This window comes from Pelophylax lessonae, assembly GCF_965119305.1.
Source record: "Pelophylax lessonae genome assembly, chromosome: 4".
Taxonomy (NCBI): Eukaryota; Metazoa; Chordata; class Amphibia; order Anura; family Ranidae; genus Pelophylax; species Pelophylax lessonae.
The window spans coordinates 537,264,124-537,279,144 of record NC_138771.1 but is presented as its reverse complement, the minus strand read 5'-3'; the positions used below and the strand labels follow the sequence as shown (position 1 = coordinate 537,279,144).

The 15,021-nt window shown below is 44.3% G+C and overlaps 1 protein-coding gene across 1 annotated transcript in view; it reads left to right on the top strand.

Annotated features, from left to right (window-relative positions):
• ANTXR1 (ANTXR cell adhesion molecule 1) overlaps nt 1-15,021 on the top strand; it is a 313,258-nt gene that overhangs the window by 197,334 nt on the left and 100,903 nt on the right. The window contains exon 15 of the mRNA XM_082254810.1: nt 4,656-4,751. Coding sequence (XP_082110936.1) covers nt 4,656-4,751 — 96 coding nt within the window. The remainder of the gene's footprint in view (nt 1-4,655; nt 4,752-15,021) is intronic.

Sequence of the window (15,021 nt, the reverse complement as noted above, 5' to 3'; positions counted from 1 at the left end):
CCGGATGAGCTGTTGGTGTATTATGAATGGTAAATCCCTATTTAAATGGTATGAGATTAGGACAAAGTCCTACACCATCCGCAGCCAATTCTGGTATTTTCACCAAATACTTACAGAAATATTATACAAAAAACGAATTGGCGCTAATGGAATAAAATCTCAAAAACTCTAAAAGAGCTGACATTGCATCATGCCCTAAAAATCCTGAACAAAAATCCTGAATAAAAACGTATGGATAAAATCGGAACAATAAAACTTGGACTTGCGTTATCACTGGTGGGCCTGGGACATATCAGACCAAATTAGATATAGTAAAAGGTACTCACATTTGGCGGCACTCAGCGGTGCACGCAATGCAGACAGATAAACATGCAGCTGGGACAAAGGGAAAGTACAACGTCAGGTATGCAGGCTCTGCCCCTATACGCATTAAGTCAGAGCTAACCAATAGCCTTCGACTTCTTCAGTAGGGATGACCCCTACTGAAGAAGTCGAAGGCTATTGGTTAGCTCTGACGTAACGCGTATAGGGGGCGGAGTCTACGTACCTGACGTTGTACTTTCTCTTTGTCCCAGCTGCATGTGTATCTGTCTGTATTGCGTGCACCGCTGAGTGCCGCCAAATGTGAGTACCTTTTACTATATCTAATAAAGACATTGGTATTGAGACGGAGAGCACTATATATGTCCCCTTTGTTTTATATATACACCGATTTCTGAGTTTGATTGGAGTTCATCCATCCCCACCTGAGTGATCTATGTTGGGCTGTCCGAGAGAGCTAGGAGAGGATAATCCCCAGGCTGCTACAGCTGATATATGCGATCTTTGACCCTTTATGGGTCTGTGGCTTAGGTGAGAGACCAATCTAGCCGGTGGTGGGATATATGCACAGCGGCATATTTATGATTTTCTTACCACCTTTGGTTTTTTTACTACCTTGTTGGTAGCTTCTTCTTTTCACCTTTATTTGGACACTTATGGACTTTATTTTAGACTCTTTTGATATTTATTACACCATCAATATCACCTGTTTATATATTGATTAAGTATTTCTGGCGCAGCACTTTTATAGGTATATGATGATTGGCAAAGGCTTTCACTACTGTCTCTAAGCCAGTGGGGAGGCAGAGAGCCAGGAGAACAGGTCCTCTTGTGCACATCTCTGGATCGAGATCAGGTGTGAGGAGGCAGAGAGCCAGGAGAACAGGTCCTCTTGTGCACATCTCTGGATCGAGATCAGGTGTGAGGAGGCAGAGAGCCAGGAGAACAGGTCCTCTTGTGCACATCTCTGGATCGAGATCAGGCATGAGGAGGCAGAGAGCCAGGAGAACAGCTCCTCGTGTGCACATTTCTGAATTGAGATCAGGCTCAGATAAATATTGGGTTTACGGGGGGGCTGTATACTGAAGAGTTTTTACCTTCATGCACAGAATACATTTTTAGGGTCGTAGCTGGTTGGCTCCGTCATCTACCGGCTTTTTTGGGGTCAATATATACAGTATGTCTCTACTGAGTATGAAGGGTAGTGTGGAGAGCTGCTCATTGTCTCTAGAATCCCAGCACCACCCAAACCTGTTGCAGTCAATTTTTTAACTCTGCCAGTGATGTTACGCAGTGCATGCGCAGTAAAATGTTAATTTCTTCTGTTTTTTCCCCTTGTTTGCTCTTTCTCTACATCTAATGGAAAAGTCCATAATACAGTATAATAACTTGTTTTATATAAAATTTACTTACAGAAAAGATTTTTTACTTTAAAGGAAACCTGTACTGAGACAGTATTAAAGACTATCCTTGCTGCTCCATATTTCTCCCAGTTCAGTAATAAAACTTATTGTGCAAGAACTTTTTGGCTGGAATTCACACATGACCTTTCCAGCATAAGATATCAAAGGTTATTTATTACAGGAATGGAATGTACCCAGGAGGATATTACAGTTTTTTTATTCTTTTGTCATAGCTTATCATCCAAGCTATTCTAGAAATGACCTGGAATTGTGAAAGGATGCAAACTAGTTTAAACTTTTTTTTATTGAAGCCCAGTGATTTGTAGTCTTAGAGTTGTGTCTTCTGTCTGGTGCAGTCTGTATCATCAACAGAAAGTGTTTTCCAGGAATAAATAGTTCTGATAGCACTAGTTGACCAATAGTCAGAAGAAGAATGTAGTCCTGGCATACCATATCACTGCTGCCAACATGTCCAGGAATGAATTTACCATTAGCCACACTAAGCCTTTGCCTATAGGCAGCAAAGAAAAACATCTTCTGCCAGCATAATCATAGGCCACATATTTATTTCCACCACTGACAGAAATACCATAGTCACATGTCAAGTTAGGGCTAGCACAACCAGTAAATGAAGAATCTGGTCTGTGTACCAGAGCTGAGCCTAAGAAAGAGCCCTGCTAGGCTTAAAGAAATAATTCAATTTAGCAGAAAATATTAAAAGTTGAACTAACATACTGCACCCTCACCACCCCTACGGTCTCTCCTGAACTTACTGTACCTCTGTGGGTGATACAGTTTCACCATCCACGGTGCACAAGTCCTGGGGTTTGAAAACCACACTCTTCTTCCTCTTTTTTCCCTAGAGATGCAGGGATGGATCAAAGCAGTTTTGGTTGGTTCACACAGGCCCTTGACTGCGCTGACCAATCAGAACTGCTCTGATCCTACCCAACATTCCTATGGAAAGAAAAGTAAGGACAGGACTGGTGTACTGGGTTGCGTGAATGGTGAAACTGTGTAACTCATTATGATCAATGCAGTGGAGACCGGGAGAGTGGAGAGGGTGTAGGGTGCTTGTTCACCTACTTTTCTGAAGAGGCAAACTAACCCTCTAAAGTGAATGTTCTTCTTTTATTATGTTCAATGCAAAAAAAAACCTAAAAAATAAAATGTATTGTTAAGCAGGGAAATGTAAAATACAGAATGGAGACTTGATGACGATGCTTGCTAACACTAGGATACCAGTCTGACATTTAATTACAAGCAATAACTCTTAGTGTCCCATTTTAAAACTGTGATATGGCCTAACTTTAGCCATAAGGCTGTTCTTTGTCTAAAAACAAAAAAGAGGGATAATTATGAAGACAGATGTGTGCTTTACAACAGGTTTGCTATTTTTAGAACTCTGGCGCAAATGAAGCCCCATTCATGGGTGGTTGAGAAAAGGATAAGAGGAGGAAGACCCCTGACACGTAACTTTGACAGGTCATGTGATGGGGCTTTTCTCCTATCCTGGAGTGTTCTCTGCAATAATATGCACAGAACCCTCTGAAGGACACTGCAGGCTCCATAATACTTTCCGCACTTTTTTTATGAAATGTAAAATGTAGGAGTACTGTGGAGTAAACACTGCAATGTCCTGTGAAGGGTATGATCCAGCCTTCATTATAAATAGAGGACTAGGTAATATGCAGTATGTTCATATACTGTACTCTGTTCATTGGAATTTTAGACCCAGGAGCAGGATTGAGTCTAAGCTAAAAATAATAGCAACCAGTAAAGTAATAGTAAGCTACTATTACCAATTGTATTTTTTTTTTTAGGTTAACACAGAGCTAGACATATCCCAGGAGCCAGGTAGCCAACACTTCTTGAAAATATCAGTCAGTACCTATTTTTGACATTTTCTCTTGTTGTCAATGGATCTAGCTCCTGAGAAACATCCTGCTGGCTCCTTGATTGGACAGACTGGCTCCTGAATTTCATATTAATTTGTACACCCTTAGGATAACATCCAGGCATAGTGTGGAGTATCATTGTGTTGGCCGTCATTAAAAATAGGAGCCTAAGTAGTGCGCAGCATGTTCATATACTGTATTCTGTTTGTTGGGAATTTAGGCAAAATAAAATTGCAAATATATAAAATATTATGGAAAATATATGGCATTTGTGTTGTTGAACCCTATTTAAAATAATTAATATATTGCAGCTTACCAGTCCTTAGATGTGATGGTTGCAGGAAAAGTGCTAGTGCACTTCCTGTCCTAGGGTGGCTATGCTGCTCATTACTGTACAGTGTCCATGGAGAAGCACTGTTGTCACTCTAGAACAGAAATACAGAACATCCTCTCCTCTTCTCCCTAATACAAGGGCAGGTGTTCTGTAGTCCACAAAGACAACTGGGAACAATGTAATAATCAGCAGAGAGCGCAGAAAGTTATCAGCTCAATGGACTTCTGCTGGATCAACAGCAAATTGTTGAAACTATTGAACAGATGAAACAAAACACTTTCAATTTAACAGACAAAAGCTGGCCATACATGGAACAAATTTCGATCCACGTATGGCTGTTCTTATTCATGACAAGTCAATCTATTGACCGATTTCTCATGAATCAGCTTGTTTGTAAACTTTCACTCGATCAGCGCATGCACCCAATTGGCTGTGGTGCTGATCAGTGTATTCTGACGGCAGGCAAGTTCTACTGTCAGAATACAATGACACAGCACGAAGAATTCCCACATCCACATCGAATGTGTAGATGGGGGAATGGGTTCAGATTTTTTGTTCAGCCAATTGGCCAGCTGTATGGCCAGCTTAAAAATAAAATTAGTTTCTTGTTAAGGTTTACATACAAGTTAAAGCTGTATTTATCAATGTATACAGAGTTTTACTTGCAACATTATTCTTTATCTGTATTCTTCTGGACAGGAAGAAGATGATGACGGTCTTCCCAAAAAGAAATGGCCCACAGTAGATGCTTCGTACTATGGGGGAAGAGGAGTGGGAGGAATTAAGAGAATGGAGGTAATTTTTAATATTATAAATACTGTATAGGAAGAGTTTTGGTGATCTGTTATTGTATCGTTTTTTTTTTTTACCAAATGTGTTTTCAGTACTTCTACAATGTTAAATAAATCTAATGTAGTGGTTTGAAGGCCTTGGCTGGCAATCTGGTACTCTGGCAAAACAATAATTTATGTAACAATGAGCTGAGTGTTATCAGTCTACTCTCAGCCAACTTATTGATGAAACAACAAGTATTCTGAAGCCTATCCACGTCTAATGCTCTTTTATGATATTAGTTTGTGAGTCCACATCATAGAATGGGATTTTGTCTAGTGCTCATGGCTCACGTTGTGTACATACTAGTAATATTTTTAATGCAATCAGCTGGCTGAACTAAAAAAAAATAGGATTCCTGCATCCACACAAGCGAGGTGGATGGAGAAATCCTCCTCGGTGTGCTATTGTATGCTGACAGTTGGGACTCCTCCACATTTAGAATACACCAATCAGCCGCTGCAGCCAACAAGTTTTCCAGCAGGACTGTTTGACAGAAGCTGATCTAACTAGTGACTTCTCTCCAACCAGGAGGGCAACACACAGATCAAAATTACACAACAATGCCTCCTGCGCTTAGGAAAATGGCCCCTCCGGATGGATGTGCTTATGTCATCATTGCCCTTAGATACGGGTAACCACGGTCTTGCTGCCCTCAAAGACTTAGGGAAGTCTAACACTGCAACTATGCAAAACACACAGAGGGTGCACCGACCTAGTGCATTATCCCGAGACAAATAATTTATTGAATAAAAACATGGTAAGTATTGTACTCACAAAGGCAACAGAAAATTGTGCATCACAGATCTCTGTAAATTCCATCCAATGTATCAACACGTATGGGTATAACAGTCACTAAAGACCCCGTGGGCTAATGCGTTTCAAGGAATCCCTCTTCTTCAGAGCCACACGAGAAGACTAATCACACCCTTCTTATATAACAGATAACAAGAAGAAATTTCAAATACAGTCAGGTCCATAAATATTGGGACATCGACACAATTCTAATCTTTTTGGCTCTATACACCACCACAATGGATTTGAAATGAAACAAACAAGATGTGCTTTAACTGCAGACTTTCAGCTTTAAAGCGGAGTTCCAGCCATTTCACTCACCTGTCCAACGGTCCAGCGATGCGGCCGCCCGAAGCCTCGATCCTCTCCCTCGGCGCCGGCATCACTGCTGTGGGCACCCGGCTGTGATAGTTTGCGGCTTCACAGCCGGGTACGCACTGCGCATGCACGAGTTGCGCTACGCGCCGTGATTGGCCGGCAATCTTATGGGACCTTTGACATGTCCCAGAAGATTGCAGGGAGGGAGGGGGAGAGGAGAACTTCCGCTCAGGGCGCCGCGGCGCTCCGAGCGGAAGTGGGAGCAGGTACCTGTCAAAACTAGGTACCCGCTCCCCCCCAAAAAAAATGACATGCCAAATGTGGCATGTCAGGGGGTTAGGACCACCTAAAGCGGAAGTTCGACTTTTGGGTGGAACTTCCGCTTTAATTTGAGGGTATTTACATCCAAATCAGGTGAAAGGTGTAGGAATTACAACAGTTTGTATATGTGCCTCCCACTTTTTAAGGGACCAAAAGTAATGGGACAATTGGCTTTCTCAGCTGTTCCATGGCCAGGGGTGTGTTATTCCCTCATTATCCCATTTGCAAGGAGCAGATAAAAGGTCCAGAGTTCATTTCAAGTGTGCTATTTGCATTTGGAATCTGTTGCTGTCAACTCTCAATATGAGATCCAAAGAGCTGTCACTGTCAGTGAAGCAAACCATCATTAGGCTGAAAAAACAAAACAAATCCATCAGAGAGATAGCAAAAACATTAGGTGTGGCCAAATCAACTGTTTGGAACATCCTTAAAGCGGAGTTCCACCCAAAAGTGGAACTTCAGCTTTAGGCAGTTCTAACCCCCTGGCATGCCACATTTGGCGTGTCGTTTTTTTGGGGGGTGAACGGGTACCTAGTTTTGACAGGTACCCGCTCCCACTTCCGCTCGGAGCGCCGCAGTGCCCTGAGCGGAAGTTCTTCTCTCCCCCTCCCTCCCTGCAATCTTCTGGGACATGTAAGAGGTCCCAGAAGATTGGCGGCCAATCAAGACGCGTAGCGCAACTCGCGCATGCGCAGTGCGTACCCGGCTGTGAAGCCGCAAACTGTCACAGCCGGGTGCCCACACCAGTGATACCGGCGCCGCAGAGCAGAGAGGGAGAAGAGCGAGGCTTTGGGCGGCCGCATCGCTGGACCATGGGATAGGTGAATGTGTGTTTATTAAAAATCAGCAGCTATACTTTTTGTAGCTGCTGACTTTTAATAAACACAGAAAAGGCTGGAACTCCGCTTTAAAAAGAAAGAACACACCGGTGAGCTCAGCAACACCAAAAGACCCGGAAGACCACGGAAAACAACTGTGGTGGATGACCGAAGAATTCTTTCCCTGGTTCAGAAAACACCCTTCACAACAGTTGGCCAGATCAAGAACACTCTCCAGGAGGTAGGTGTATGTGTGTCAAAGTCAACAATCAAGAGAAGACTTCACCAGAGTGAATACAGAGGGTTCACCACAAGATGTAAACCATTGGTGAGCTTCAAAAACAGGAAGGCCAGATTAGAGTTTGCCAAACAACATCTAAAAAAGCCTTCACAGTTCTGGAACAATATCCTATGGACAGATGAGACAAAGATCAACTTGTACCAGAGTGATGGGAAGAGAAGAGTATGGAGAAGGAAAGGAACTGCTCATGATCCAAAGCATGCCACCTCATCAGTGAAGCATGGTGGTGGTAGTGTCATGGCATGGGCATGTATGGCTGCCAATGGAACTGGTTCTCTTGTATTTATTGATGATGTGACTGCTGACAAAAGCAGCAGGATGAATTCTGAAGTGTTTCGGGCAATATTATCTGCTCATATTCAGCCAAATGCTTCAGAACTCATTGGAAAATGCCCCAAGAACAAGCAGGAACTGAAGACAGTTGCAGTAGAGGCCTGGCAGAGCATCACCAGGGATGAAACCCAGCGTCTGGTGATGTCTATGCGTTCCAGACTTCAGGCTGTAATTGACTGCAAAGGATTTGCAACCAAGTATTAAAAAGTGAAAGTTTGATTTATGATTATTAATCTGTCCCATTACTTTTGGTCCCTTAAAAAGTGGGAGGCACATATACAAACTGTTGTAATTCCTACAGCGTTCACCTGATTTGGTTGTAAATACCCTCAAATTAAAGCTGAAAGTCTGCAGTTAAAGCACATATTTGTTTCATTTTAAATCCATTGTGGTGGTATATAGAGCCAAAAAGATTCAAATTGTGTCGATGTCCCAATATTTATGGACCTGACTGTATGGGCGTTGCCATCCCATTGGCAACAGCAGCCACCAACAATCCCTGATTGTTTAAAAAAAAAATAAAAATTTTTGAATAACTAATATATTAGTATATACTCACATATCCATTTATAGTATACAGATATATTTATGTGTGTGCATGCACATGCACACTCCCAAACATGCACATTAGTATATATACAAATGTATATAACTCCCTGCATGATTTATCACAGTCCATATATACATGGCCATTACTTGCATTATCTGCTACCTTCATTGATGTCATTGTTACTATCTTAACCAAGATGCAGACCAGGCCCAGATAGTGCGTTCACGATGGAAGAACATCACCTGACTGTGTTCGGACTCAGATCACGGTCACAGTGAGGGCTGGAACGCATGGTGCAGCCGCATTGCCCGCGTGCGTTCCAGCCACACCAATCAAGAGATGGAAATACACATTCCACTATCAATGGGGCGCAGTGGACACGGCAATCGGTGCCCCGAGAGCAGGCAGACAGTTAAGAGAGCGGCCATTGCACCTTTTGCAACCCCGTGAGTGCCTCACCCTTATCAAGGTTTAAGATAGTAACAATGACACCTATGAAGGTAGCAGATAATGTAAGTAATGGCCGTGTATATATGGACTGTGATCAATCATCCAGGGAGTTATGTACATGTGTATATATACTAATGTGCAAGTTTGTATATGCACACACACACATAAATAAATGTGTATACCATGAATGAATATGTGTGTATATACTAATATATTGGTTATTCAATAATTTTTATTTTTTATTTTTAAACGATCAGGGGTTGTTGGTGGCTGCTGTTGCCAATGGCAGACACCTCGCCCAAGCAGGGCGGGATGGTAACGCCCATATTTGAAATTGCTTCTTCTCTGTTGTATAAGAAGGGTGCGGGCAGTCTTCTCGTGTGGCTCTGAAGAAGATGGAATTCCTCAAAACGCGTTAGCTCATGGGGGTCTTCAGTGACTGTTATACGCATACGTGTTGATACATTGCATGGAATTTACAGAGATCTGGCGTATCAATGTGGGGGGGGCGGGGGGGAGGTCCCACGGCCCGCCCCGGGTGCCACACACTGGGGGGTGTCAGCCGGTGTCCTGCCCGGCGTGTTCTGACAGATCCCTATCGCAGTGTGAAGGCAGCTGCAGTGGCAGCTCCTTCAGTCCGGCTGCTAGCGGGGGGCGCAGCCGCGGCGGGAATAAGGGGGCGGAGCCACAGCGGGAATAAGGGGGCGGTGCATCGTGGGAAGAAGAGGGCGGAGCCTCGGTGGGAAGAAGAGGGCGGAGCCTCGGCTGGAAGAAGGTAAGTGCCCATTGCCCAAGTGTGTGTGCTGGATAGGAGGGGAATGGGGCGTCTGCATATAGAGGAATTCATCTTTCCCTATTCTTCCTGCAGCTGCCTGCTGAATAACTGATTCTCCTCCTCTCCCTCCTCCAGGAAGAATAAGGAAAGATCAATTCCTCTATATGCAGCTGCCCCATCCCCCTCCTATACAACTTCTTTTGCTGGCCCCCCAGTGCTCTTAACCCCCCTCTCCAGTGCTCCTAATCCCCCCACCTCAGTGCTCTTAGCCCCCCCCCCCCAGTGCACTAGACCCCCCTCTTTAGCCCCCCCGATGCTCTTCAGCTCCCCACAGTGCTTTTCATCTCCCTCCCCCCTATGCTCCCTGTCCCCCCTAGTGCTCTCCACCCCCTGGTTTTCCCTGCCCACCCCCCAAGTGCTCCCTGTCCCCCCCAGTGCTCTTCACCCCCCTGATTTTCCCTGCTCGCCCCCTAGGTGCTCCCTGTCCCCCCCCCCCAGTGCTCTCTACCCCCTGGTTTTCCCTGCTCACCCCCCAGGTGCTCCCTGTCCCCCCCCCCAGTGCTCTCCACCCCCCTGGTTTCCCTGCTCACCCCCCAAGTGCTCCCTGTCCCCCCCAGGGCTCTCCACCCCCTGCACCTTCCAACCCCCTACAACCCCCTCTTAATTCTCTCCAGTCCCCCCCCCCCACCGTGCCCTTCAGCTCCTCCAGTGCTCTCTGCTTCATCTGTGCTCTCCAGCCCCCCTAGTGCTCAGCTATCTTCTATCATGTCCTCAGTCTCTGACTATCTACTGTATCATGTCTGCAGTCTCTGAGCATCTCCTGTATCCTGTCTGTAGTCGCTGACCATCTACTGTATCATGTCTGCCGTCTCTGACCATCTACTGTATCATGTCTGCAGTCTCTGAGCATCTCCTGTATTATGTCTGCAGTCTCTGACCATCTACTGTATCATGTCTGCAGTCTCTGACCATCTCCTGTGTCATGTCTGCAGTCTCTGAGTATCTACTGTATCCTGTCTGCAGTCTCTGACCATCTACTGTATCATGTCTGCAGTCTCTGACCATCTCCTGTGTCATGTCTGCAGTCTCTGAGTATCTACTGTATCCTGTCTGCAGTCTCTGACCATCTACTGTATCATGTCTGCAGTCTCTGACCATCTCCTGTATCATGTCTGCAGTCTCTGACCATCTACTGTATCATGTCTGCAGTCTCTGACCATCTACTGTACTAATGTCTGCAGTCTCTGACCATCTCCTGTATCATGTCTGCAGTCTCTGACCATCTACTGTATCACGTCTGCAGTCTCTGACCATCTACTGTATCATGTCTGCAGTCTCTGACCATCTCCTGTATCATGTCTGCAGTCTCTGACCATCTACTGTATCACGTCTGCAGTCTCTGAGCATCTCCTGTATCATGTCTGCAGTCTCTGACCATCTACTGTATCATGTCTGCAGTTTCTGACCATCTACTGTATCATGTCTGCAGTCTCTGACCATCTCTCGTATCATGTCTGCAGTCTCTGACCATCTACTGTACCATGTCTGTAGTCTCTGACCATCTACTGTATCATGTCTGCAGTCTCTGACCATCTCCTGTATCATGTCTGCAGTCTCTGTGTAACGCTCCGGCGTTTATTTGTGTGGTGTGGATTTGCAGCTGCGGAAGTTACACTCAGTAGTCATGTAGAGATGTGTTGAACTACCATATCCAACTCTCAAAACTCATCATTGTGCATCAGCCTGTCTCAGCAAGCACATACACAAACACAGACACTCATTAAAGATGTTCCTGGAGTGATATGTTTATATGTGAAAGTATAGAGGTGATACTGAGGGGACAGGCGTGGATAGTGATAGCAATGGTAAGAGGTAACAGATGGTGATAGTAAGCACTTAGGATAGCAATCATGTACAGGTAACAGGTGGTAGTGAAGAGCAGATGAAGTGTACAGGAGATGCTAGGCTAGTGCAGTGACAAGATGGTAATAGGCTCAAGAGCTTGCAATCTAAGTAGCGGTGCAGATGTTAGATGTAACAGTATAGTTCTTAGAGTAGCAATAGTCTTTAGTAAGCAGAGTAGAAGTGAAAGTAGATTAGGAAGGTATTCCCCTGTGGGGTACTTATCACTGGTAGGTTTGTAAGGAGAGGGTTCCGGCGGTGAGGTAATGATCTTGTAGCGAGATACAAGATGTTGTAGCAAGTCTTCGGTCAATCCAGGTATTAGGGAATAGCTGGAGGATTCGGCAGCGTTAGGTAATGCTGTAGCAAGCGGTTTGCACGAACACATGTGAGTGAATGCCAGCGGTTGAAATAGCCGCTCAGAGCGGCACTCACTGATGAGGTCATGGAATTTAAAGGGACAGGTACTAGATGCGTTCCACCTATCTATATGGTGGAACGTAATGTACAAATAATAGGCTGGAAGGGTACCGCAGGTACCAGGATCTTACACTCTGACCATCTCCTGTATCACGTCCGCAGTCTCTGACCATCTACTGTATCATGTCCTCAGTCTCTGACCATCTACTGTATAATGTCTGCAGTCTCTGACCATCTACTGTATCCTGTCTGCAGTCTCTGACCATCTACTGTATCATGTCTGCAGTCTCTGACCATCTCCTGTATCACGTCTGCAGTCTCTGACCATCTCCTGTATCACGTCTGCAGTCTCTGAGCATCTCCTGTATCATATCTGCAGTCTCTGACCATCTACTGTATCATGTCTGCAGTCTCTGACCATCTACTGTATCATGTCTGCAGTCTCTGAGCATCTCCTGTATTACGTCTGCGGTCTCTGACCATCTACTGTATCATGTCTGCAGTCTCTGACCATCTCCTGTGTCATGTCTGCAGTCTCTGAGTATCTACTGTATCCTGTCTGCAGTCTCTGACCATCTACTGTATCATGTCTGCAGTCTCTGACCATCTCCTGTATCATGTCTGCAGTCTCTGACCATCTACTGTATCATGTCTGCAGTCTCTGACCATCTACTGTACTAATGTCTGCAGTCTCTGACCATCTCCTGTATCATGTCTGCAGTCTCTGACCATCTACTGTATCACGTCTGCAGTCTCTGACCATCTACTGTATCATGTCTGCAGTCTCTGACCATCTCCTGTATCATGTCTGCAGTCTCTGACCATCTACTGTATCACGTCTGCAGTCTCTGAGCATCTCCTGTATCATGTCTGCAGTCTCTGACCATCTACTGTATCATGTCTGCAGTTTCTGAGCATCTACTGTATCATGTCTGCAGTCTCTGACCATCTCTTGTATCATGTCTGCAGTCTCTGACCATCTACTGTATCATGTCTGTAGTCTCTGACCATCTACTGTATCATGTCTGCAGTCTCTGACCATCTCCTGTATCACGTCTGCAGTCTCTGACCATCTCCTGTATCACGTCCGCAGTCTCTGACCATCTACTGTATCATGTCCTCAGTCTCTGACCATCTACTGTATCATGTCTGCAGTCTCTGACCATCTACTGTATCATGTCTGCAGTCTCTGACCATCTACTGTATCCTGTCTGCAGTCTCTGACCATCTACTGTATCATGTCTGCAGTCTCTGACCATCTCCTGTATCACGTCTGCAGTCTCTGATCATCTCCTGTATCACATCTGCAGTCTCTGAGCATCTCCTGTATCATATCTGCAGTCTCTGACCATCTACTGTATCATGTCTGCAGTCTCTGACAATCTACTGTATCATGTCTGCAGTCTCTGACCATCTACTGTACTATGTCTGCAGTCTCTGACCATCTCCTGTATCACGTCTTCAGTCTCTGACCATCTACTGTATCATGTCTGCAGTCTCTGACCATCTACTGTATCCTGTCTGCAGTCTCTGACCATCTGTTGTATTATGTCTGCAGTCTCTGACCATCTACTGTATCATGTCTGCAGTCTCTGACCATCTGTTGTATTGTGTCTGCAGTCTCTTAGCATCTCCTGTATCATGTCTGCAGTCTCTGACCATCTACTGTATCATGTCTGCAGTCTCTGACCATCTACTGTATCATGTCTGCAGTCTCTGACCATCTACTGTATCATGTCTGCAGTCTCTGAGAATCTCCTGTATCATGTCTGCAGTCTCTGACCATCTACTGTATCATGTCTGAAGTCTCTGATCATCTCCTGTATCACGTCTGCAGTCTCTGACCATCTACTGTATCATGTCTGCAGTCTCTGACCATCTCTTGTATCACGTCCTCAGTCTCTGACCATCTCTTGTATCATATCTGCAGTCTCTGACCATCTCTTGTATCATGTCCTCAGTCTCTGACCATCTCCTGTATCATGTACTCAGTCTCTGACCATCTCTTGTATCATGTCTGTAGTCTCTGACCATCTCCTGTATCATGTCTGTAGTCTCTGAATATCACCTTTAGCAAGTCTCCAATCTCTTACTCAAACTTAAACACATTGCTAATAATATTAGCTATCTATCTATGCTGAAGGTAGGACTGTGCAGGGGAGGCAGAGAGTGCAAAAGGGGGAACTGTGATTAGAGAGACAGAGGGCAGACTGCAAGGGGCACTGTGATGGGGGGCTGTGACATTTTTGCAATAAATATTCTTAAAAACATGACAAATTTTTGTGAGTGTTTTTACATTTTAAAGTTGGGGGGGGGGGGGGTTTGCCAGATATAGGATCCGCCCCAGGTGCCAAATGCTCTAGGTACGCCACTGCTGTGATGCGCAATTTTCTGTTGCCTTTGTGAGTACAATACTTACCATGTTTTTATTCAATAAATTATTTGTCTCGGGATAATGCACTAGGTTGGTGCGCCCTCTGTGTGTTTTGTATAGTTACACATCAAACTTATTTTAGTTTCTGCAGAAGCAGCTGCTATAAGTAAATAGAGATGCAGCAATGCCTATAGACTCAAGAGCTCCTTCCCATAGCTTACTGACAGATAATGTGTGTACTTCTTATCACAAGTTTCGCTATTGGTGCATATCAAAGCATTTGATTTCAGCAGCTCCATCAGCATCCATTGATGGCAGTAGGTAACATGGGAAGATAAGAGGTAGAGCTGCACGAATAATCATTAAAAAAATTGCAATCTCGACTAACCCCCCCCTCGCAATTAACCCTCCTCCCCCCTCGATTCATACAGAGCCATTCTCTCCACACTTGCAGCTGTCAAAAAAAAAAAAAAGAGCCTCCAGCAAATGTTTATCAACATTGTTAAGGCTGGGAGATAACTATTAACACAATGTTTTACAATGTATTATTTTGTTCTCTTAAGATAAAAGGAGTGAACTTCCATCTGTAAGTGAGGGCAGTTTAACCTCTTAAAGACTAAGCCTTTTTCTGACACGTGTTGCTTACAAGTTAAAATCAGTATTTTTTGCTAGAAAATTACGTAGAACCTCCAAACATTATATATATATATATATATATATATATATATATATATATATATATATATATATATATATATATATATATATATATATATATATATATATACATTTTTTAGCAGAGACCCTAGAGATTACAATGGCAACCATTGCAATCTTTTATGTCACACTGTAATTGTGCAGAATGCTATGATATGCT